This window comes from Myripristis murdjan, chromosome 22 (assembly GCF_902150065.1).
Source record: "Myripristis murdjan chromosome 22, fMyrMur1.1, whole genome shotgun sequence".
In the NCBI taxonomy this organism is placed as follows: Eukaryota; Metazoa; Chordata; class Actinopteri; order Holocentriformes; family Holocentridae; genus Myripristis; species Myripristis murdjan.
The window spans coordinates 29,117,319-29,144,480 of record NC_044001.1 but is presented as its reverse complement, the minus strand read 5'-3'; the positions used below and the strand labels follow the sequence as shown (position 1 = coordinate 29,144,480).

Here is a 27,162-nt window from a genome sequence, read left to right as displayed (position 1 = left end):
CTTTCTACTGAGTTAAATGGCTTCCTGTTGCTCACCTCTGATGCTCTTTGACAACGGCCAGAACGTCATCAGAAAGATGGCGGGAATCCTCCGAAAATCGGAAAAGTTCTTTGAGCTGAGCCTTGAGGTCTTCCACCTGGGACTCTTTGGCTGACAGGGTATTCCTCACACCCTGTGACACACAAACATAGAATACAAGAAGAAGAAGCTCAAGGTAAAACATTAGCAAATCAAATCTCCTTTTAAGGGATAGTTCACCCATTTTGAAAAGTCTGATATTATTTCACTTCCCCCAGCTATTATGTGGGACAGCAGCGGTGCTCTCTTCCTCTCATTGTTACTGAGTGCTGGATACTGGTTGGATGCTCCAAATGCTAACTATTAGCCTCCGGCCATTGAGGTGAATTTCCCTCCAGCTAACATTCTTACAAATTACTGCTTGAGATAGCACCACCACTGTGCTACGTAACAGCTACTGGGAAAGTGAAATAACATCAAATTTTTCAAAATGGTTTAACTATCCCTTTAAATGTACTACTTCAGTGAAGTGGAGCTAATTCATCAATGGAAAGTCAAAAAAGGCAAAATATTGCTGCCATCATTTAATGTTTGTGTGATTGAAGTGCCCTCGGGTCCTTGAAAACTTGATAAAACCTAATTGCAGAATTTCAAAATGACACCAGCGCCAGATTGGAAAATACCCATTCTTCATTCCATTCCTGAAAAACACTATATGTGTTTTGCATGACAACATGTTCCTAGTCAGCCCCATTGGTTTGACACTGGGGCTCTCATTTAGTAAGCAAGAAATTAAGAAATTAGATGGAAGATGCTGTATCACACGTAAACCTGACATACACACATCCAGCAAAGCTCAAACACTAAATGAGTTTGACACTGAGAGATATGCAATTTTCTACTTATCTACTGACTTGAACCTTCTAATGGCTTCTTTCCAGCAGTTGAAATGTACTCTCATGAATTACTAAATGGGCTTATCGAATCACAGAGCACGCAACAGTATTTTCTTTAAGATTAGGGGCTTCAAAGGCGCACACATCCTATAATCGTTTGATATATCTTGGCATTCCATTTCAAGTGAGTTCTGGACTGGAATCAGTCAAATACTAGTCCTAACAGAGAATTGCAACCGCAGTACAGATATACAAAAGCTGTTTACACTCCATTTCTCATGTCTTACACAATGGTGAGAACACATTCTGCTAATGAAATATGGCCACACTCAGGTGACAATCCACCTGGACTGTAGCAGCTGACAGACAGATCACTTCACCAGCTCATTTCACCGTCTTATCGCACCCCAAACAAGCGGTCACACAGATCCACAGCTACACTTCTTATCACACTGTCTGACAGTCTGCCGCATCTTTGCCCCATCTTTAACCATTTGAAACCTGCGCAAATTACCTTGATTTCTTTTAAAAACACGGAAAAAGGTGATTGAAAAAAAGAAAAACAAAACAAAACAAACAACAACAAAAAAAAAAAAAACTGAAACATTTGTACAAAATTAGCACAAAAAAATTACAAGAAACATACCAGATCTGTAGAAAAAAAACTGCCATAAAATTAAAGGGAAAAAAAAGAAGTAATGAGAAGTAATGTTGAAAAATTAAAACAAAGAAAATTCTATTTATGATTAATAAAATAATATAATTTAATGTCAGATGATGATGCTGGATCAGTGTCAGATGTCTCAAATATTTATAATTATAAATGTATATTTTAAAATTAAACCACAAGAAAATTACCATAAAATTACAATACAATTATCCCAAAAATGTGTTTCAATATTTCACAGAATTGTGTTCAATAAAACCCCACTCATGGGCTCCAGGGGGTTAACAGGAGCCCATGTCTATGGTGGCAAATCTGTTTACAAGTTTTTACACATCTCTGTATGGCTGTGCGGGTGGATGGTGGAAGGTTATCCATTCACAGCAAGCAATAACTTGCGAGACATAAAACTTTATGCATGTGGTATATGTGACAGTCTGCAGTGCCCAGATTGAAAATAATGATCTTATTGTGGCTCAACCACACCTCTTGCAGGAATTCAGTCACTCTGTCAAAGTGATCCTTGAGGCAGTCTCACTGCCAAGGCTCCAACACTGCTGTGTATGTATTGCTTGTAAATTTTAATGTGATGGACAAAAAAAAAAAAAAAATCAGTCAAAAGTCATGTTGGCAAGTGATGTTCACCTCTATCAGCCTTCAGAGGGACTAGAGGATGAGTGATATTCATGAGAGGAGGGGCGGGCGAGAGACAACTGCAAATGAAGTGTCTGTTTTGGAAAATGAAAACATGAAAAAAGCTAAAACAAAATGAAAGCATTCACCTGCCACAAACAAAGAAAGGATAAGGACAAAAAGCAGGAATTAGAAAAGGAAAAAAAAGAGGAACAATGGGAGGCAAGAGCACAAAGATATATTGTTATGTTGGAAATGAAGGGAGTTCGAAAGCAGTGTTGTGGTAGAATAGCAAAAGGATGAAGAAGCAAAAGAACATACAAAAGGCAGCGACGGAATGGAGCAAACCCGTGTCAAACAACCACAAACCACTGTTTTGTGGTTGTGTTTGATGGCAGCACCTAGCTTAAGTGTCATATCTTACATTGTGGACTATTAGTGAACTACAAGCCTGGATAAAACGACAACTCAGATGCCACAGATTGGCACGATTCATGGAATTTGCTGTGTTAAGATGTGATAATAAACTAGGCAAATGTAGGGACTCAAAAGCATAAGAGAACTCCCTACTTGCTGCAGAAGTACTTCTCTTAAACTAGTCATCTTTTAAATCTCACAAACCTTAACCTCAGGATGACAGTTTCAAGGCCACTTCATATGTATCTGAAGGGAGACTTGTGTTATTAGTGCTCCAAGTTACTGCTGTCACGGTTAGAAACAAAAACACCCTGAGACACGTTAACACTGTGGAAAACACTTTTTTGTTTGTTCAAAATCAGCAAGTCTGACAGGCTGATACCATTGATTTTTAAGGGGCTAACAATATTTATTATTCAAAAGGAATAGTGATCATGCATGCATCCCAGTGTTCGCAAACTAGCTGGCCAGCTAGCTATATTTTCTCGGCCAGTACACCCACCTTTGACTGAAAGCATAAAGTTCACACAGCTTCTCCTGGGACTGCTGAAAGACATTCTGGGAAACGCAGGCTATCAATAAGTCAACTAGAAATAGCCCAGACAGGTTGAGTGGTAGCAGCAGATACACAAAAAAAACAGACAAAATATCTCCTTGAGTGCATTGCTGTCACAAAATTAATCATATCTGCCCAATATAGAGTATCCACGCGTGGGTTTTCCCTTAAAAAGGAAAGTTCACCCATTATGAAAAAATGATCCATCCATCCATCCATCTTCTGCCGCTTATCCGGGGCCGGGTCGCAGGGGCAGCAGTCTGAGCAGAGACACCCAGACTTCCCTCTCCCCAGACACTTCCGCCAGCTCCTCGGGAGGAACCACAAGGCGTTCCCAGGCCAGCCGAGTGACATAGTCCCTCCAGCGTGTCCTGGGTCTTCCCCTGGGCCTGGACCTCCCCAGGGAGGCGTCCAGGGGGCATCCGAAACAGATGCCCGAGCCACCTCAACTGGTTCCTCTCGATGCGGAGGAGCAGCGGCTCTACTCCGAGCTCCTCCCGAGTGACCGAGCTCCTCGCCCTATCTCTAAGGGAGCGCCCGGCCACCCTGCGGAGGAAACTCATTTCAGCCGCTTGTATCCACGATCGTGTCCTTTCGGTCATTACCCAAAGCTCATGACCATAGGTGAGGGTAGGAACGCAGATTGACTGGTAAATCGAGAGCTTCGCCTTTCGGCTCAGCTCCTTCTTCACCACGACGGACTGGTACACTGACCGCATCACTGCGGAAGCTGCACCAATCCGCCTGCCAATCTCACGCTGCATCCTTCCCTCACTCGTGAACAAGACCCCGAGATACTTGAACTCCTCCACTTGAGGCAGGACTTCTCCACCAACCCGGAGAGGGCATGCCACCTTTTTACTTGATATTATTTCTAACTGCCCAAGCTGTTAAGTAGGACAATATTAGTGCTATCTTCCTCTCATTATTACTGAGTACTGGATAAAAGCTGGATGCTTAAAATGCTAACTGTTAGTCTCCTGCAAATGAAGTGGACCTCCCCCCAGCTAACTTTATGAAGTGTAACTGCCTTAATCCACTCAAATTGTTAAATACATAAAGTTTGAGTTTGATTATGTATAGCATTTGTTTTTTTACAGGCTGACTGTTTTAAAAAAAATCAACTGTAACTATAGTTAGTGCTGTTGTCTCACAGCAAGACGGCCCTGGCTACAATTCCCAGCCGGCTGGCCAGGGACCCAGCACTTTGTGCTAACGCTAGCACAAACTAGCATTTTAGTTTCAGTTTGTGTTGAAAAAGGAGGTTGCACTTCAATGAGTCCACTTCATTTGCAGGAGACTAACAGTTAGCATTTGGAGCATCCAGCCAGTATCCAAGGAGTCCCAGGTGGAAAACTTGAAGGCTCAGCTCAAACTTTTCTGATCCTCCGAGGACTCCCGTCATCTTTCTGATCCCATTCTGATCCTATTTCAAAATGGGTGTAGTGTTCCTTTAAACAAAGAGTGACCTTAATGTGGAATTTTAACACGAACAATATAAATGTTTTTTTCAGAAACCCACCGTGTATTTCCTCCACTGGCCCACCATTTGCTCCTCAGTGTGGTCGGCCCTGTCTCCAGCCTCGCGTCCCTCCTCCAGCTCGTGGTTCAGCCCCTGCAGCAGTCCCCTGAGGCGACCAATGTCTTCCCCCAGTTGGTGGCACCTGGCCACGTATTGGCTGTGGGAGTCCACGCTGGAGCGGAGGCTCTCCCCGACCTCACACAGGTTCTGCCTCAGCCTCTGCCAGCCCAGCCTCAGCTCCTCGGCCTCCTCCACTACCACCTCCGCTCCTGCTGGGGAGGTATTGGCCCGCACTGCCTCCGCCACACCCTCAATGTGCTGCAGGGTTTTCTCCTCACTGGCTACACTGTCATCCAAGCCCTGGCAGGAAGGAGGCAGGAGATGCTATACATTATTGCATGCCAAATGAGACTGCAAATCTGCGGTTACAAGAAATTCATGTGGGCCGACAGGGAGCTAAAGCAATAATGAAAATTGAAAGGGATGGTCGACCCATTTTCAAAAATTTTATATTATTTCCCTTCCCTCCTAGCTGTTCTGTAGGACAGTAGTGGTGTTATCTTCCTCTAATTGTTACTGAGTGCTGGATACTGGCTAGACGCTCCAAACACAAACTGTTAGCCTCCTGCAGTTGAGGTGGTTCCCCACAAGCGTTCTTGAAAATAATCGCCTCCATCAGAAGTTATCCAGCACTCAGTAACACTGAGAGGAACACTGGTGACACTCAGGTCTTTCTCACCATGAATGTGCAGTGGGAAATACTTAACCATTTGAAACCTACACAAATTGAATTGGTTTCCCTCAAATATACAAGGATAAAAAATGTAAACAAATAACAAGAAAATTGGAAATTAAAATGTTCAGTGTTTAAAAATAACATACTACATCATAAAAGCTTCATTTAAGCAGACATACCTGTGTCCTACGTTATTGGCTAGCCACTAAAATCTTTTTGCAGTCAGCTTAGATTTTAATTGCTCAAATACGTTATTATTTCATGGTGCCATAGCAGCACTACCCCAAAGGGATTATTAAAGCTCCTTCTTATTTGAGATGGACCTGTTGAAGACAAAACAATATGTATTGCAAGTTGCATTGCTGAGATTATTTGTTTTAACTGCAAATATCTTTTCCTACCAGTTGCACAGCTGAAAATGATGAAGACACATTTAATATGGATTTCGATATGGAGATTATGACTATAGCACTGTCAAATATCGGAAACCCAAATCAGTTTTTAGCTGACAGTGACTCTCACCTGCAAGGCTTTGAGTCTGTTCTCGGCTGTATCCTCCCTCTCCACCAGATCAGCAAGTTCCTTTGTCTTTGACAGCAGCCAGGACTGGAACTTCTGAACACAGCCTTGGTACATCTGGTGCTCCTCAGCATTCTTCTGAAGCAGCAACAGACGCTCCTGCCACAGCATGAGACAAAACCCCATGGTAACTTTAGCATCCGATTGCTCGAAATGAATGAAAATGTTTCAGTGTGCATCACAAACTTAACATTTGGATACTGGAGTCAGTCCCCTGAATGTGAATGAGAGTTTCTCTTTTTGTTGTCTCCGCTGAAATTCTTTGCTGTCTGTTAGTTCAAGCACAAGCCTCTTGAGAGTGTGTTGAAATTTTCAGACAAGAGCATAGAGACTACAGAATAATAACCACTGCAGAACATCTCAAGATCAAACAGAGCCAATTCACAGGTGGGAGACTTTTCCAGGGAAAATAATTTTATTCCTTGTATAACAGTATTTAAGTCATAACTTTCCCATTTGGAATCAACAGCACAGCTTTGCCAGCAGTTTCTGCATAATACAGGCAAAGACAAATGACTGATGTGGCTTGTTTTAATCCGCCTGACATTACAAAGAGCATGGAAAGGGAGGAGGAAGAGCAACTTCATTATGTGACTAGTGGCAGAGAAAAGCAGCTTATTTGTTGATGTTGACTGGACAAAATAGTAACTCTGCTCGATGAGTAAATGACTTCCTTCTGGAGTTTGGTAAACAGCTTATTCTGTTTTCTCCCTCTGCAGAGTCTGGATCTGATTATAGATGCACCGAAGAAATATCAGCACGGTTTTCATTAACCTCAAACTCACATACAGTTCAGTAGCTGTGGGATTTTCTCAACATCGACAAAGAGGAAAGACTAAGAACTTGCTGTGCTAACCTCCAAACAAAACAATAAGGCAGAGCTGAGGTTAAATGTAAATCAGGGCCTCACTGACTTGTTTGAGCACGCTCACATATAAACACACTTTGATTGGATACCTCACTCGAAAATGAATGCAATGCAAATCACAAACACTAACACACATATGCATGCATATACCCATCCACCCACACACGCATCATCTCTTCAGTGAAAACATTTAAGACCTTGTCGCCATTATAACACCTTTCCTCCACTTCCATTCCTTACAAACAGGGCAAAAAGAAAAATTCCACTCCACTTGGTGAACAATGGAGGAAGAAAATTCAGTTGCAGTCAACATGTTCAGGATAACAAAGGCTTCATGAAGGTCGGGGGAAGCTGAAACATGCTGATTTTATAGGCAAGCTTTCTTCATTGTTTAACAAAAATAGCTGAATTAAGCTGAACAACTTCTTGTGTCAGTTTTTGAAAATCCCTAATCTGTTTTACTTTTTACTTTACAAGCAAGTTCTATCTTTTTAATGATTTTCTTGCAGATTTGTTTCATTTGGAAGTTGATGCCAGAGATCAATACAATAGCTGGAAGAGAGTGAGGATGAAATGCAATGAAGGTCCCAGACTGGATTCAAACATGATCAAAGAGAGAATTAGTAGCCTCTAAATCAAGCCAGAGGTATTGCTACTATTTTTCAGCCCTGTTGTTTCACTGTTGCAAATAGGATGCTGCAGTTTTAAACAAAGGTTTTGATAACTGTAGTTGGAAGTGATTTTTTTCACTGGCCTTTCAGTCACTCATCTGTTTCCTGGAAAATAAAGCAGAGTTATGGAGCCTTCCATTCAACTTGGAACTGGGATAAATCCAACTTCCTACATGGAATAGTGTTAAGGAACACCAGTTAAGTTGGATTTCAAATTCAGAATTTATTAGTCGAGGAGAAGATCTGAAAGCTCAGAGTTTGCCAAAATACCAGGAATTGCCACCAGGAATTTAATTTCCAGGTTTGCCATCAGGAATTTGCCCTCAAACAGTGGACAAAGTTAAAAATACAAAAGATAAACTCAGGCAAGTTCCATGGTACCCAAGTTCACGAGTTATGACCAATCACCTGGACACATGTGTATTCAACTTCAAAACATTGTCCCTGGTTCATCATCTCAACAATGCCATATGTAACTCACAGGATCCATTTCAATCCGCTTACAAACAAGGTCGCAGTACAGAGGATGCAGTTGTCACACTGGTACACCTCAGCTCTAAACATCTTGACAAACCAAATTCATATGCTAGAGGTCTCTTCATAGATTTTTCATCCGCTTTCAACACAATAAGACCGGACTTACTTCTCACTAAAATGATTCAGTTACACATAAATCCTTTTGTTATCCGGTTTTATCACACATTTCTCACTGACAGAACTCAGTATGTAAAGATAAACATGACACTCTCCTCTCCCATCAGGACCAGAGTCGGTGCACCCCAGGGGTGCATTAGCTCACCTGTACTGTTTATTCTTTACACGACAGACTGTAAAGCCTGTGAGTCAAACCAGTTTCTTCTGAAATACTCAGATGATTCTACTCTAATATCTCTGATGTCTGACAGTAATGACCGAGACAGTATCAATGTAGCGTTGATCGGTTGGTGGGGTGGTGTGATAAAAGCCATCTGATTATCAACACTGATAAGACTGAGGAAATCATTTTTGGTTCTGCCCCTGGTGATATGACACCGCCGGTGTCTATCCATGGTACTGACGTTAAACAAGTTCCGTCGTACAAATATCTGGGGGTGATGATAGACACCACTCTATCATGGTCCTCACATATTGAGTACATTTGTAAGAGGATCCAGCAGCATATTTACTCCCTACGAAGACTTAGATCGTTCGGTGCTAGCAGTCAGATCTTGTTTCTCTTTTATACTTCTGTCGTCCAAACTGTGTTGTTGTACTGTAGCACGGCCTGGTTTAACAGCCTATCAATAACCCATAAAAACAAACTGTATAGCCAAATTAAGATCTGTGCTAAAATTACTGGTAGGCCTGTTGAGGCTGTGCTACATTCTTTCAAAGAAGCCCACACTAAGAGCATGCTTAGACTGGCAAACAGTATCTCTTCGGACCCTTTACATGTTTTAAATGGAGAATATCAACTGTTGCCATCCATGAGGCGGTTCAGAGTCCCTAAATTTAAGAAAAACAGACTAAACTCTTTTGTATATCAGTCTGTCCTGCTTTTAAACCAACATCGATGATTCAGAGGAGATGTTTGGTGTTTTGCTCTTTCTGCTCCTTGTGTCCTGTCCTGTCCATCGTTCTGTCTTGTAATGTACTGCAATGTTTTGTCTGTAACCAGTTTTGACCTGTTTGTATTGTATTGTGAACGCTGATGTCATGGAGGCAAAACAAATTTCAGTGTAAGCTGACAATAAAGTTGTATCGTATCGTATCGTATGTTTCCCGTTCTCTCCTGCCTAGTTCATTGGATTAATATTATACTGTACATTTTTATGTATTCTTTGTGTGTTTTAACTTAGTTGAAAGCGCAATAAGGCCATAAAACCAGACATGTTCTTCTTTACAGTATTCTCCTCACCTCAGCCCTTTCCCGGACGTCACTGTAGGCCTCCTGAAGTCTCTCCTGGACTTGGGGATCCACGCTAGGGTCCTGAGTGCGGTTGTGCAAGGCAGCGGCCTCATCCAGCAGCCTCTCCAGCAGCGCTGCCTGGCCATGGATGTCACTCACTACCACCCTTTGCTGGTCCACTTGCCACAGCTTTTCCTTCACCCCCAGCTGCAGCTCCACACGGGCATCCAGGCTGCGCTGCTGCCGAGTCAGCCATAGCTCAAACTCCTCATAGGCCTTCAGGTACTCACTCCAGTGTAGCCACACCCACTCAATGCGACTGAGGCACAAGGGGGGACCATGAGAAAGAGTTAGAGTTAGTCAGATATGGGACACTGTGCCACCTGAAGTATTTCTATAATATTCCTTGTAATTCAGTAGAGTCACTGGCATTGGAAAGGCACTTCCCAGATCATGCAACCACTGAAAGAAACAATGTTGGGCTGTCTGCCACAGCTAACCCGCTGCCTTACTGCATGTCGGAGGAATGCAAATGAAGATTCGTCTTGATTTTGATGACACCATTACAATTCATCTTGTGCCAGCCTTGGGGAACAATGTCAATTTAAGTGTGCCTTGTGACTACTTAGTCATGTACAGTGAGATGATCTAAATTTTGTTTTATTTCAGTATTACTTTAAATGACAATGCTTCCATTTGAATCAGATGGTGCAGTGTCAGACCATAAAAAATAGTCCAGGTTTGAAAAAAAAAAAAAAGGATCCGTTAACCTACAAGTAATGTTCCTCTTTTCAACTTCCCCTTTCAGCACAGTTTTGTCCTGGCCTGTTAGTAATAATATGATTTCTGGAGTGGAGAGAAAAGGCATTTTGTTGCAAGATACTTTCAGCCTAAACTTTTTTGTGCACAGTTGTGCACGCATGTATGATCAAGAACCTCTTGTGATTTAAAATTGTTGGAAGTCTTGTCCCTATTCTGTTCCCTCTCTTCATTCACTGTGTAGCTTACTCGACCACAGCTGCTCTCTCCTTCTCTTTCTCGTCACATAATACTGGGCCCAAAATATCAGTCCAATATATTTTTTTTAATCCTATTGTGGCAGTGTTTGCTCAGAACACGGGGGGGAAAAATCCAGGGTGGGCATTGCATTTTTTGGGCTTGTTTATCATACACACTGTTGATAAACACACAGTTTTCATATATTAATTTGTGCTCTTTTTGATATGCAGTTTCTGTGGAAAGCTATAGGTCCTCTGGCAAAAAGCCAGAAACGACTTGTGAGCCAAAGGTTCCAGACCACTGATATAATATGTGTAATAAACTGAAACAGATACAGAGAAAACAAGAAACTCGGGTTTGGGAGATTGAGAGGTATATTTTCTACACTATATTATATATGAATCATACAATAATTTAATTTGATTTAATTTGAAAAGCATTTGATGATACAAGTGGCTTCTAAGTCTCTCCCAAGTTTTGCTCAGGAGGGGAGATACAGCTTGCGGAGATCTTCACTCTACTGAGTGCACTCTTCTAATTTGACCTACATTTCACTTGTATTTGAAAGCTGAAATTGGAATTTGTCAGCTTTACCATTACAATGAGCAAATCTTATATCATTATTGCAGCAGCTATCATTAGACACCACAGGATCTTGGCTGACCAAGCGAGTTCAAAATAACTGCACCTAACTTAGAAGGTGAGCTTGCTAAATAAGTTAAAATTTGCTTTAAAAAAAATTAGTTGGCAACTTCCAGTTTATTTTAGTCTTGAATATTGCTTCAGCTAGTTTTAAATTATACAGTACATTTTACCTAAAAGTGACAGTTTGGCTGGAGGATCTATTACAGTTGTATGGAGCAGCAAGTACGACTAGGTGGATAAAAAATTACACTACTGATTGAAATAGAAACCACTGAGGAATTAAAGAGGACACAGAGCTAGCTGGTATTAGCTAGCACTAGTCAGCTAACATGGCTAGTATTAGCATAGTGGAAACAAGACAGTGATGGAAAGACAGGCCAAATACTTGACTTGACTGGGGAGAAACCTTAATTACATTTCAACTCAAAAGGCCCATACTGTAACCTCAATATGCTGAAAACGAAACCATGTGATGCCTTCTGTGATTGTTTCTCTGCTACTTGTATCTTAAATATCCGTCTCAACATATTCATATCGGATACACATTACATCCCAGGAAAAATATAGATTATCACCCGAAAACAAAACTAATTTGAAAAACGGTTTGGAACTAAGCTTGAGGATTGTGGTGTTAATGCAGCGATAATTGCCCTTATAGCTTGCTTATCAGGGGTGTGTCAATAAATAAATTCCTCTACATCTGTAGTCATTTACTCCCACAGCAATAGGAACCCCAAACTCATTCCATTGCATAATTTTTTCTTCCCCTTTGTTTTGCAACATAGCTAGATATACTGCAATTTGTTAATGTTTCAGTGTTTGGTGTGGTTGAAAACAAACTTCCACCCTGTTGAACAGTAAAGTTGGATTGGATTAAGCTGAACTGAATCAGGGAATTTCCACAGTCCTACTCTACATGAGGTAGCACATGTGCCTCAAACTACATCATTCTCTTCAACCCTCTTCAAGTGATTTGAAGTTAACGTTATGGTACCTGTGACAGTGGATGATGTAGGTGCAGGTCTCCTCCCATAGTGCCTTGAGCTCTTTGAGTTTAGAGTGGGTTTGATTCTTTAACTCTTCATCTCCACTCTGCAGAAGGACCTCTGCAGCCACCAGCACAACGTCCATCTTCACACGCCCCTCGTGCTCAGACTCATGGATTTTCTATGGGCCATTTATCACAGTACAGGAGGTAAGGCATTATATTTTTTAGTCCACATAAAACTGTATGAGCACGAACATGAACACTCACACATACAAAAAAGGGTGTGTGCCGAAAATAAATGTGCTACTTGTATTTGCATAGCATTTTCAAAATCAAATAAATCACTGTGACATTAATGCAGCAGATTTCCTGCCAATTCTGACTCAGTGGTGCTCAATATAAAATGCAGTGCAGAAGCTGCCAAACGTCTGGGTAATGGCTTCATTTGCTTATAGAACTTCTCCTCCTGTCTAAAAGTAAATGCACTGATGATTTATTGACGTAAAAATGCTACATGGAGCACTTTTAAGATTTAAGACATCAGTAGTGTCATTATTCCCCGAAAAAGGCTGAGAAAAGAGGAATCTTAGTTCCCTTTCACGACACCCTGACGCTACTTTGCATGCCCAAAAAAATGCTCTACTCCAGTTCTTCCTGATAGCCTACTTGTTATTCATACATCTGAAGTGTTTTGAGTGTTCCAGTCTTCTGATTGTTGACTATATGATGCCGATTTGCCTTAATTTTTTTTTTCTATTATCATTTGATATATCCTGTTACTTTAACAGGACATAATGTGAGTCCACATGGTGGTGAAATATTTTCATTAGTTGCTCTGTACATCCCTGGGCTGCTGACCCATAATACTCTCTCTATTCACTTCCATAACTCCTAAAATGACAGTTGTAGCACATAAACAGACAGAAACAAAGCAGATTATAACAACTTACAAAACAAGTCATGGTACGCATTTTTGAAGAAATTCGTCAGCTCTTTTCATGTTATTTTCCTATTTGACTTGGAAAGTAGATCTGGCAGATAGTGCCTGCAGGAAGCTTCTGCAAAGTAGCCTTGCACCAGGAAGGAACAACCAGACAGCACTTTTACAAATACTTGTAATTACACACACAAAAAAAGGGTATTGGGCCTTGTATTTTTCAGGCATATTCTACTTTGTTCATATGTGTTTATGTTCTAAAAGTGATATTTTGGGAGCTTTTTTTTTGCTATGGAAGAGAATGGAGATATAGAAATACAGGATTATGGGTTAGTAGCACAGTTATCCCTCACACTCTATCAAAGGTCAATTTTACTTGAATCTGTGATCTCAACATTTCCCTCAACAAGGCATTTGCAGCTTTCAAGAAAACAAATCCAAGCCATTTTAAGACCTTTTTAAGGCCTTTTTAAGGATAACTGGAACTGGATAAAAATAAATTTAACTAACCAAAACTAAAGCATTCCCAATTGAACATAGTTAATGAAACTCTGAGGAGAGCACTATAGGAAAAAGAACACCAAGAAATGTAAGTTTAACATGTTTGTCACATTGTATTAACCCTGTTCTATATCAATTGAAGCATGGTCATGCATGATCATGAGCCAATACTACAGCCAGTCCCATTCATATCTTTTGGTCAAACACACTGAGCTGCATGAGAAACAAACATAATTAAAAAATCAATCTGCATAACATATTGGCAAAAAGTAAAGCCTCTAATTAATGTATGTATAACATTTTGATGCATTTGAATAGCTTCAGTGTATATAACTAACTGTATACACTTTTAAAGGATCCACAGATCCCCTGCTCAAAGTGCAGCTGTCTCCACTACATGGAGTCTTGTGACATGGTGCTTTAGTGTGAGCAGAGGTCAGAGGTGAGGGGTCAAACAAGAAAAGGGCCTTACCTCTGTCTCCCTAAGCCGAGCCTCCAGGGCGTCCCGGGGCCCCTGGGTGTTGTCATTGGCCCTCAGCTTCTCTTGGATGGCCTGCATCCAGGACAGGGCTGCCTCCAGGCTCTCCCTGAACTCCTGCTGCTCCTGCTGTGTCATGAGGACGGCCAGGCCTGAAGGAGGAAGGCAGTGGCTCTCAATTGCAGTCTACAGTTTGTTCTTTTAACTCAGGGCTTTGCAAACTTTATCATGTACGGGACCCAAAAGTTGACTTTCAATAAGCCAAGGACCGCCATGAGTGGTTTAGTCCTCTCAGGTCATTTATAAGTCCCTAAAAAATAATCTAGTTCATCAATACTACATACTAATACTAATATATACATAATGCTACAAGTGTTTTTCCATGAAAAAAACAACAATCTTGACGAGCAAAATTGAGCAGATGTATGAATATGCAAATCCTCCCCACCTCTCTAGTGACAACCTATGAGCAGATACAAGTCAGTATAGTAAAGGTCACACATTTTAAGGGACATAAAAAGAAGAAAAATTCTGAGTAATGTTCCAGTAATCTTTTTACTAATTTGTAAATCAGTTTTTTTCCCCCATGTTTCTGGTGGAAATCAAATGGTTTTGCTCAGGTTTCAAAGGGTTAAACTGCTTCAATGTTGTACTCGAACACTGACAAATCAAGGTGAGGTTAAACCAGAAAGAAGAACATGTTGCAATGATCCCACTTACATCTTTTTTTCACCAATTTCTAGTGATTTAAATTGCAGTGAAATTAAACTATTCTTTACTTTGCTGAGGACCCCCTGGAAGACTCTTAAGTGCCTCTTAAGTCCCCAGAACCCACGTTGGAAATCACTGTTCTAAGCCATTAGCGCACCAGCTGATACCACTGATTAGTGCCTCTTCTGTGGCTGAATGAATGTTAATCAGTGAAATCAGTCTCTTTAGTGTTTTGGTGAACTGAAAACTTGAATGAGCCTTGATGGCTCATGGCTGAGAACCACAAGACCAGAAGCTGGTAATGAAACTTAGGCAAAAATGTAGGCTACCACTAATTGAAGTGAGGACCTAAAGCTGCATTAGAGAACTTTCCATGCCCGCAGCCCCAAATGGCAGCAAGAGGTAACTATCTGAACCTTAAATACCCATTAATATGTAAGCTGAGGTCACTAAACTAACCTTGTGTTCCACTTTGCAGTTTACACTGATTAGACGGCTGGATTTTTGCATAAAGTGGCTCAGTGCTGCTTTGCATAGATTTCAGATATCCTGTTGATGCTCTTATAAACCGAGTGACTTGCAAAGTGTAAAACAGAAAAAGCCCAGTTCCTAGATGACTGGCATTTACAAGAAACCATTAATAACAACGGTAACAGTGAGAGCAAGAGCACCCCGATAGGTACTGTATAACAAATGTGCTACAAGAGAGCGGATTTGAAACCGAGACTTCAAAACCTATTGACTCCCCATCTGCTGCAATGCAAACTGCGCTGCAGGCTTCGGAGTTTGCCTCCAATTAACGCTCACGCAGATGGCTCCAACTTCACTGACTTTTCCATCTTTTTAGATTTCCTTGTGTGAGAGGGTGTGCCAGAGACCTGTGCAGAGAGAGACAAGTTCTATTTATGTTGCTCCAATTCCTACTGGAGGCTGCTAGAGGCTATGGCTTGTACAATACACCTTTAAAACTTTGCACAGAACTGTCGAACTAATGTTCCATAAGAATCATAATTACATAATTCTTTAAGAAATAGTTCACCTATTTTGAAAATTTGATATGAAATTTGTTTCCCTTCCCTCCCAGCTGTTGTGTAGGACAGTAGTGGTGCTATCTTCCTCTCATTGTTACTGAGTGCTGGATACTGGCTGGATGCTCCAAATGCTAACTGTTAGCCAAATTCACAAATTCTGAAAATAAGACAAATATGATTACAGAGTGAACACAGACCATAGTTTTGTTCAAATTACTGTTTATGACTGTATTTTTCCTTTTATCAGGAAAACTTCTGACAGAAACAGAACTTCTGACAGAACTTCTGTTTCAAATCACATCGACAATGTCGCCTCTGTGTTCATCTGTACTTCATTAGTGCAGAATTAATAAAATACTGACTCTGCTACCCAGTGTTTCAGCAATTAGTTCTTGTGTAGGCAGACTCTGCAAAGCAGAATTATATAAAGTCACACCAGTGTTGGACACTATGGGGTAGATACAGCCACACTTTAATGCAGGAGTATACATTAACCTTATCAGTTAGTACTTGGAGCATCCAGCCAGTATCCAACAATGATAGGAAGATAGCACCACCACACAGAACAGCTAGAGGGAAAGTGAAATATCATCATATTTTTCAAAATGGAATGAACTATCCGTTTAATTTTTGACTGCGACACTATTCAGAATTTAAAACAAAATCTTTGGTTCAGATCTGAAGATAGTGAAAGGGTATGATTATTATCATGCTTTTCTACAGGGATGACAATGTGTAGCAGGTTGCATATTTTTGTCCAAACCCGAGCCGAGCCAGACAGCATAGTAACCACACCCACCAGACTTTCTTTTTTTCTGTTCTAACCCGACCCAAGCCCGAGATTTTACTTGTCCTCCATTGCTTGCATGAGTTACATTTACCACCTGAAATAGCCAACATGTTGCCTTCAGAGTCATCACGTAAACTCCAGCACTATACAGGAAGTAGCACAGAACAGACAGGAGGTCCATTATTTTTTATTTATTTTACACTAGCAATTCAGTTAAATAATTACAATGTGACTGAACTCACCTTGGACCCAAACATAATTTAAAAATTATAGTCAAAACCTGGCCAAGCCACTGGGACCCAGGCTCGGGTCCAGTAGCCATACTCTAACAGGGATACACAGATACCAATACTGCTCACACAGACATAATTCATGGATTGGGTATCAGCCTGATGTTAATGACCCACATACTGATATATAACAGACACACACACACATTGCTGCCTGTAGTATCACTATAATATTTCTGTCATTAATCTACCACTACCGCCTCCACCCCAGTCTGTTAGCCAGGCTGTAACTAGTGAACACATAGCACTTCTTCTTCTTCCTCTTTGGTAGTGTTTTTCCACATGCATTGTGCTGATTATGGTATAGCACCACAGTGGTCTGTGCTAGTATTGCAGTCAAATTAGAGAGTTCTATTGTACTGGTCAGTATTATGAGCAAAATCTACCTACTAGTAGTTGATAATGCATTGCTGTGCATTTAATTTGTTCAAGTTTCTTAAAACATTAAAGGAGTTGCCATAGCAACTGGAACTAGCACTGTCTGTATGTGTAACTTACAATTCAAATAGGTTGCTTTAGAATACAAAAGCATTTTTGTATATTTTAGCTCTTTTAATAATTAGTTTGGTGTGGTTTACTACAACCTCATGTCACCTTGCACATAACACCAACCACAACAAGAGCAAAAATAATAATAATAATCAAGAAAAATGAGCTCTAACATGACACTGGTACTTTGGTACCCAAAATCCAGGTACATGAATCAGATCACAATGAAAAACTGTATCAGTGCATCCCTACTTTTGAACCGCTCTTAAGCATAAATGAACCCTGGATAGGAGACACTGGAACACACTTTCCAGATTACACCATCTGTCTTATCCACTTCTTTTCTCTGTATTTGGTGAAAATAATTCTTGCACACCGTAGCCTTTCCACACATGGTGTATCTGTCTGCAACAGGGTGGTAATGAAGTAAAATCCCGAGACTTTTCAGTGATTTTCCATTACAAAGTCAAAGCATGACATGTACTAAAAACTGCTGTTTTCGTCCTTCCTGCTTGGCGAGTGCAGCTTTAAGCCTGTTTCCACTCCAGTCAGGCTTGAAAACGACACGATGCATCAAATGTGAGGAGTTGGAGAATACATTCTGCTGTACTCCTGTGAAGTGTGCAAAATTTCCTGTCTGGAATAGATATCCCATATAAACTGCAGATATTATATTCATACTGACAAATGAAAAAGCAACAGCCTCTTCTTACTCTTTTTATATGATTTCTTTGACTATTTTAAGGGATTATGTTCATGTTTACTGTTTCATAAGTAGTATATTTTTTGCCTACTTTTAAAAGAGCATATTAAACTTTTTCTGCTGTCTGCTTTTGTTCACTCCCTCTGCACATGTGCTCATCACCGTATTTGAGCTGCTCCCTTTCTAGTTCTGGGCATTCCTGTATTTACGACAGGTATGCAATTTTTTTCTAGAAAGTGAATGTGCCCCAGGAGGAGCAGCTGGGGAGGGGGAGAGAGAACAAGACAGACCAAGTCAACAGTCGCAATAAAATGCAAGGGAGGAGTCTTGGCACTGCAAGAGCACAAAGGGGCACCACATCATTTCTTGTAGTGAAAACAAACCCAAGGCCGAGTGGGACATTTTTATGGATGACTCATTTCTCCCCACCACAAAACCCTTGCACCCAAAATCCTGTTGTTCAGCCAGCAGAAACTTCAGGCACAATGTGAAGACATGAACATAATTTGATGATTTGATTTTTGCAGTTCTCTTCCCCTCTATTCATCCCGCTATTTACACTATATATTTTGTATACTGTGTAACCATTATTCATGTTTACTTTTTCTTCCTCTGTCACTATTTCACTAACTTTCCTGCAATCTCATTCTCTGTTCCCTCTTATTTAAATACTGTTCTATTTCCCTGCATAAAATGTAATTCACAGCATATTTACTATGGAAAAGACTTTGATAATAACATAGGTTTACAAAAAAAAAAAAAAAAAAAAAAAAAAAAAAAAAAAAACAGCTCTCCAGGCTCACTCTAACATTGTCTTTATTCGTGTCTAAAATTGCTTGATAATGTAGTTTCAAAGAGCAGAGGGGCAGAAACCATTCTGGCGCTATGTATTCATAAAAACTCAAACTTTACTTTTTAGTTCAAATGTGGCAACCACTTCAGCCCATCCTCCCCTCTGTTTGACAGCTCGGATAGTAAACTCGTATTAATCCACTTCATTCACACATTTCACTTGTTTGCTATCAGGACTTACTGTACTGTTTAGAATGCAAGCAGCTAATGATAATTTAGTCTAATTTAGCAAAATAATTTCAGTCCGGTAATAACGAGCAATAGGCTATGCTAATTTTAGATATTTGCGACGACTACAAGCGAGCCGGTTTAAGCTAATCTGCACGACAAAAACACACAAGAAGCCGATATGGAGAAGTCGTATAGTAAGTTAGCCAGCAATGACAGGGCTAATGTAGAGACTGTATACATGAAGGGCTACAGGAAGTTTACGTGGATATTATCACTAAGCTAGCCGAACAGCAGACTTGTCGCTCAGTCACGTCGCTATCAGAACAGTTCAACACTTACGGATATGTGTTCATCTGTTGAAAGCAGAAGCTTGTGTGCACTGTGTGCCGCCTGGCTGCGGACAGCAAAGTTAAGGCAGGCAGGAAGTACAGCCGAGGCCGGAGACTGACATGCTGCGTTCACGTACGCCTCGTAAACCCTGCTTCTCATTTCGGATTTAATGCAAATGTGTTATTGAAATGCTTTTGGAGTAAAATTTGAATCCGGAGTGCTCGCCAGAAATCACACATGAAAGTTTGCATGGGTGAACATTCAAACTTTAAGTCAGGTCATTTTCATTCATATGGCGCATTTTAAAACAACAGTTGTCCCAAAGAGCGTTGCAATCGTGAAAGTAATAATGGAGTAGTAATACATAAAAGCCATGACTAAAATGTAAAAGATCCTGAAAAAGAAAGAAATTTAAAATCATGTATGAAAATAAGAAATTTAGAAGTTGAGAGGAAATTAATGAAACTAAAAAAAAAAATTAAACCATCAACACATTCAAACTTAGTAAGAGGACATTAGAGATAAATTAAGAATTGATAAAAAAAAAAAAAAAAAAAAAAAAAAAAAAACACTGAGCAACTTCAGACTGAACTAAATTTGATTTAAAAGTTTAAAAGTGTCAGTTTAAAGCTGTGGCCAGTGTTACATAGGGTGAGGAGTCAAAATAGAAATTTACAGCAATTCTAATGTATAACTGAATCTACATCATAACGTATAGTAAAATATGTCACGTTTACATTCAATTGTTGGTATGGCTGTCATACTCACCGCTCCTTGATAGTTACATTTCAGCAACTCGTGTGTTGCTAAAACTGTCGCTCATTTTGGGGCCGTGTACAACTTGTGTGTTGCAATTTGTCCCACAGCACTTGAAGGCGTCAGCAGACCAGATTGAACCAGAAGGAGCGACCAAACCGCAGCAGCTGCGTGCCGGGATCGTCTGACGTCACACATTCAAACTGAGAGGCGCGTCTGGTAAGCTTTGTTCTGATTGGTCGACGAACTGGAGTCGCGTTCCTTAATCGGGAATGAGGGAACAGAGCGGCTCCTCCACTCTCACTGCTGCCAGAAACGGAATCAGGCTTATGTCCTACAGTTAAGACTGTTAATGTTTGAGTTTCAATGTAAGGTACAACAATATACAAGTGTTGTCGATGTCATCACAAGTGTTGTCAATTAATATTAATAATTAAAATGAATGTCAGTGCTGCACGATATGGACAAAATGTCATACCTTGACATTTATGCTAAATATATTGATGGCAATAGGTATAGTATTAATATGCATTCACACTTATTTGAAATATAATGTGTAGCAACAGTGACAATTAAGCATTCTTCAAAAAACAAAACAAAACAGCATATAATGCCAACTGGATGAAAGCATATAATATCACCTGAAGTGTTTTATTGATCAGAACAGACCAATCAGTGTCTCAGGCTAATCCTAACCCTAAATTTGATATTGCCTATATCGTGCCTTTATAATATAAATATCGTCCATGTTCATATCTACATATAATAATGATATATTGTTCAGCCCTAATTAATACTGCAGTCTGTGCATGCAGTTTAGCAACAGTGTGGAAAATAGTCTATATCCCTAAACCAGCTTTTGTTAATCATAGCCAGTTAGTGTTTTAGTGATCTGAGACCAATTCGCTGGTTATGATTTTTTTTTTTCTCAAAGATACAAAAATATTTGAGGACAAGGCAAAGATGTCTTTTGTTGAAACACTGGAATTGTTATTACAGCTTTCACTTCACTATCCAAAGATGAAAATTGCCTTCCCCTTCTTTCTAGTCACGCCATTCCCATCTGCTCTTATCTATGAAAATCATAATTGTGTGAACCCACCGCCCTAACAGACACACTTATTCAAATCACCTCATGACCTGCAGCCAAACTACAGAGGCTCATGTTGTTAAGCCAGAAACTAAACTATTATGTATAGTCTTTGGTTTTGACCTGCTGTACTTTTTTTTTTTTCGATATTCCAAACTAACAAAACTCATGCTGAATTTTATTTCTATGAGAGGGACAGTTTAGTAATAGATGACCTCAATAGTTTTTGCTCTTTCCTAAGTGTTGGACACAAGCTGGGATCATGTGGTCATTGATTCAGATCTTCAGATCAGAAAAAGACGGACACCCAAAAAATGATTGAGCATCTCAACATCTAATATTAATTTTATTCTAAACAACATTGCCTGAAATCACAATATTAAACATTCAAAATGACAATATAAATTATATGATTGGCTATTATTACACTGTCATTACACACTATTATCATTACTACTGCTACTGCTAGTATTACCACTACTATTATTATCATTTTTCGCATTTTAAGATATGAAGAAAAGTATAAATGTACATGTGGGGTTGTAGTAGAAACATGTACATTCTTTGAAAACCACACACCCAAAGGACTTACAACAGGTACAAGACACAAACATTATTAGTAGTAGTATTATTTTTATTGGCAATTAACAGCTTTGAGTTCGCAATATAACAAAACACTTGAATCAAATCAAGGCTAAAAAACCACCTCACCCATTACCATCTGAGCATGTGACTCAGTAGGAGGGAAATTCCTCTCCCTGTGCTCTTCACGCTCGCCTTGAATGAGAATGTGCTCTTTGTCAGCTTGTCTGTCTAAATGTTGCATCTGCGGGTTAGAATTAGCACAAGGGTCTAGTGTTCTGCAAATATTATCCACCACTTGATAGACACTTCCATCCGATAACAATCTCTCTATAATGTTTCCTCTTAACTTAATACATTTCAAATGAGATCAGAGAGACAGCTGAAGATTTTACATAATATACTTTATGTACCACACAATAGTATCAGGGTCTTCTGACATTGAAAATAAGTCTATCTTCCCCAGTAATGCACTTGCATCACCTTTAAATGTACTGTATGGTTGGTTCACATTCTGTTCAGTTGTGGGATAATATAGAAGAATTTATATTAGTAACTTGAAGGCACTCAGTGGAGCACACGATATTTTCAAGATATGCCAACCTTAACACAAAGGTTCAACAGACGACAAACAAAATGGACCAAAACACCACCCCTGACAGCTCTGTTGTCAGCAGTAAATATAGCCATTGTTGAAGTGTCCCATGTCTGTCCTGACACTGTTGAGCTCTGAGAGCAGCAAGGAGTACAGGACTACAAGCCTTCTGTCTGGAGTTAAGTAGACACAGCTGAAATCAATCAGCCTGAATCACTGCTCCTATAAGTATCAGAGGAAATCATTTCTCTGTTTGCTCTACTACCAACAGGATCTCTGCCTCCTTATGTCTGTCAGAATCCCACCACTTGTGGCAGTGCAGCGCCTTTACTGTGGAACCTGCTGCCTCACTCTCTCAACATCTCAGTATCTCTATGTCTGATGTCCCTGGACTCAAGCCCTCTCACCAATTAGGTTATGCCAATCAGCCATAAAGGCTATTTTTACCATGTCCTGCAACATCGAGCTGACCTGTCAAACACAAAACCTGTCACTCCCAAAGGCACCAGCATCAGGGCAGGGCTGGTATCCCAAACCAAACTCCTATTGGGTGGCAGCACACTCAAAAGGAACAATCACACCCAATCAATAAACCAGCAAGAATGGCAACTGATCGCAGGGCTGCACACTTAGCTGTTAGTAAAGATTACAACTTATAGGATCTAATGATTTAAACAAGGGCTGGTTAAGTGTTCAAACTGAGTTGATGTGACTCAAAAAAAAAAAAAAAAAAGAATTAGCCGTTAATTTACAGATGTCTCTTTTACATTGTAAGTCTGTAGGAAATTGGCTTTTCAGGCTCCTGTGCATCATGTGATGAACCAAGAAGTTGTAATAACACAGTTTGTAATAACACAGGCTTCAAAGGCTGGCGCACATCCTGGGAGCTTGGTTGCCTATGCAGAGGTTCTAAATTACCCAAATTCTTTACACAGCTTCTACCAATGAGAGAGCTGTTTCCGTGGCAGGTGTGTGACAGTCTATCAGAAGTTTTTCGTTTGTTGATGCTAGCATGATTTTCAGTCTGATTAAAGGAACATCAGCAGTGGAAATGGTTAGGAATGAGTAGTTTGAATATTTTTTTGCTCTCATAGAATATGACATGTACAGTTTTGTACCTTGACTTTTTTTTTTTTTTGAGTCAGAATCAATTTAAATAATTTCAAGATCCACTTTGGAGCCAAGAAAGCCAAAACCAAAAAGTCAATTCGAGAGGTGAATGGGGAATTTATTTGCAGAACCTGGCCAAAGAAAACCAGCTCTATTGGACCCCCAACATGTGATTTAAATGGGCTCTAAGGGCCCATGAACATGCACTTCCAAAGTTACAGACTGCAGTTCCAGCGCTGGGCCCCACCTCTCTCAGGTGTCTGGCTAACTTCTGCTCAAGACCCAGCAAAGGCCCAAGTTCTGTTGCAGGAGATTTGCTCCCTGCTGGAAAGAAGGGCCATTGTCAGGGTAGACCCACGGATACAATTTCCATCTTGCAGAATGGAAACTTTCCGGAGTCTCCAGTTGAGAGGCTGATCGGTGAAGCAGCAGCAGATGCAGCTCCTTTAGCAAGTTGCAGAGTACATCCAGGAGATCAGAGTATCTCATAACATGCACAACAAGCTAAACAGCATTGTTTTCTGTGAACTGAGGAAAAGTCGAGCTCTGAAGCAGCTGAAACCTTATAAATGTCACGACTGGTTAACACTATAATGTCTCTTGTTCCCTGTCTGCCCAATGAAAGAGCCCTTGTCCTGCTTTTTTCAATAAAGACATAGAACAGTGCATGTGATAGTCCTTGGACTCATGATCTTGACTAATGTTCGAGTTCAAAACAATGAAGACATAGAGTATATTGATAGACCTTGGACTCATGAAAGCATTTTTGAATAAGTTGGCATAGCAATATCAAAACAAAATGTAACAAGCAAACAAAAAAACACACTATGATTGTTCAGAAAGTCCTGGTTATGAGGCTTCTGTAACTAGGAGTGGAGCTCAATACTCAAGATCCAGCCCACTATGCTACCAAACAAAGACAGCTGGCCTTGAATTTAGGATGTTGCAGATGGCAGAAATTCTCAGTGTGTCCCTATCTCAGGCCAAATGATATGTAATGTGAATTTGGCTTGTATGGTTGTTACCGAATCTTGACTCTCAACGCATTTGCATGGTTGGGTAGAGCTGCCCTCAAGCAAAGACCTTCTTTGTCAACTAAAGGGCAGGTTCCCACACAGGGATGAAATCTAGTCCCAGACCAAAATTCCCTTATGAACTGGACCAGCTCTTCACTTTCAAAGTCATAGGTAAAAAAAGTTCTAGATTTATCCGAATCTTGATTTACATGATCTGATTTATGGTTCAAAGAGTAGTCCTGAACTAACAGACAGTTTACATCAAACCTCAAGGCAGCAGTTTTACCTTTAGATTACTGCTGTTTGTCCGAGGTAAAACAGAGTCAATCGTCTCTCTTCCAAGCCCACACAGTTCTGGGCTTTTCTTGATCCAGTCCAGGTTTTATGAGTGTCATTGGGTTTTGAAAATAAAATAATAATCGACAACTGTTTTATAAATCCATTATCATTTTGATACTCTCAATCACCGACTGATACCGTACAATAGTAACTCAACCTATAACCAGTTCATGAAAACTTTACCTTTTTCTATTATCTCCTGGAAAACCATCCTGCATAAGGGATGTGTTTTATGTTATATATATATTAATGGAAGCCACAACAGTGGGTCGTCTCTAATAAATGTGAGACAGTAGAAGTAAGAGACAAGAGTCTGCACTCAGAGGCTTTACTATTGCGTAGAGCTTCACTTACACTGAGTTCACTGAGTGTAGGCAGATCTGGGACCATGATGATGAAATGCAATTGAAGTCTTTCAGTAAGGATTTGAAATGACAAAAGTTTCATTTGTATGTCATTTCATTCAGCACTATTGAAATAGTATTTTCATAGCAGTTTTAACATCAGAGTCTATGGCGCTTCCGTGTATAATCCCCTACAGGATGTCAGTTAACCAAACATGGCAGCTACGTGAATGAGGCAAATTGTCCTTGTTGTATCTTTTGACTGTTGACAGGAAAATGTAATCAACTCTTCCTTCACTCAGAACCAAGTTACATAAACTGCACCACCTCACTGGCAGAGGTAATAATCATTAACTTTGCAGGCTGCATCAGCAGTTAGGAAGGAATAAAACAGAACCCACAGTAAGTTATAAAGATAACTATGGTAACTGTTCTCCATCTACATGTCACCCCTGGGACAGCTCTTATATAGACATTGTCTCAGATTTCAATTTTATGCAGTTGATACACAGCTGTATTTATCCCTAGACCCAAATAACCTAACAAGATTGACACGACCCATCACCATGTTTTCAGGATCTGCAAAACTGGATGTCACAAAATTTTCTGCAACTGAATACTGATAAATCAGAGTTACTTTTAATTGGATCTGATGACACAACAGCAAGCTGAGATTGCATTGTATTGTGTATTGTGCAGTCCTGGTTTTATTATATCTAAAATTAAAAAAAAGTCTCTCTCTCTCTCTCTCTCTCTCTCTCTCTCTCTCTCTCTCTCTCTATGTGTGTGTGTATATATATATATATATATATATATATACTGCAGCCAGACTTATCACAATGTTTGTAATGTCTTAGTCTGCACTAGGAGGAAGGTGGGGTGGTAGGTAGGTCAAACAACGGGCTCTCACCAAGGCGACCTGAGTTTGAGTCCAGTGCAAAGTAACAGTGGTGTTTGTTTGTTGCAAATGTTATGCTACGTTACTTTACCGGAAGCAAATGTTTTTTATGCCTAAACCTAACCTTTCCCAAACCTTAACCAAGAAGGTTTTGTGGCTTAAGGTTATGGAACTGACTAAAATTCCACGTAATATGAGATACAAGATATGTTGACTAGAAATGTTGATACGTCAGAAACAAACATAAACAATGTATGCATATATGTATCTATACATACATACATATTTATTTATTTATTTATTTATTTACATATAGTATTAAGAAAGTATAACTGAGCTGTGTGTGCTGTTCCCTTCCATGGGTTTGAGCTCGTCTCCTCCAGCACACAGCTAACCAGGCTGGGTCCTGCAGCCGGCGGGCCCCCTCCCAGGGTGTGGGTCCTGCAGCCGGCGGGCCCCCTCCCAGGGTGTGGGTCCTGCAGCCGGCGGGCCCCCTCCCAGGGTGTGGGTCCTGCAGCCGGGGGGCCCCCTCCCAGCGTGTGGGTCCTGCAGCCGGCGGGCCCCCTCCCAGGGTGTGGGGGCTGCTGCAGTCAGGCCCAGCCACAGGTCACACCAAGCTTCAGACCACGTTCACCAAGACACTTTGTTTGTACGACCCCGCCCTTCCTGCTGTCGTCTGCGTCCCTGCCCCTCCTGGGGGGCGTGGGGATGGCGCCTGCCGGGCTGCTGGGTCCCTCTGTCCCCCTCATCCTACCCATTTTTGTTTTGTTTTGCTGTTTGTTTTCACTGTCTGTTATTTATCTTTTTATCTATTGTCATCTTGTTCTGTCCTGATGATATTGATTGTTACCCCCTCCACTCTACCTCTCAACTTCATATTTTGTGTTGTTTTACACTTGCATTGTTGTCTCTTTATTGCACAATACAAAAAGAAAAGAAACAAACATAATCTGCGACAAAATGCGTTTCCTAAGAATGCAGTTTTGTTGTCTGGGAATGTAATTTTTAGGAGACAGGGCTGCTTCACAAGCTCCCTCTCAAATTTAGAATCTATGTTTTAGTGCACTTT

The 27,162-nt window shown here is 40.4% G+C and overlaps 1 protein-coding gene across 1 annotated transcript in view; it reads right to left on the bottom strand.

The window, feature by feature from the left end:
- The window catches only part of syne3 (spectrin repeat containing, nuclear envelope family member 3), a 59,371-nt gene extending 39,907 nt beyond the window's left edge, over positions 1-19,464 (bottom strand). The window contains exons 1-7 of the mRNA XM_030044520.1: positions 19,373-19,464; positions 13,991-14,148; positions 12,087-12,259; positions 9,458-9,767; positions 5,965-6,120; positions 4,707-5,066; positions 36-172 (exon numbers count right to left, since the gene is read on the bottom strand). Coding sequence (XP_029900380.1) covers positions 36-172; positions 4,707-5,066; positions 5,965-6,120; positions 9,458-9,767; positions 12,087-12,259; positions 13,991-14,134 — 1,280 coding nt within the window. The 5' untranslated portion in view covers positions 14,135-14,148; positions 19,373-19,464. The remainder of the gene's footprint in view (positions 1-35; positions 173-4,706; positions 5,067-5,964; positions 6,121-9,457; positions 9,768-12,086; positions 12,260-13,990; positions 14,149-19,372) is intronic.
- Between the last annotated feature and the right edge of the window lie 7,698 nt (positions 19,465-27,162).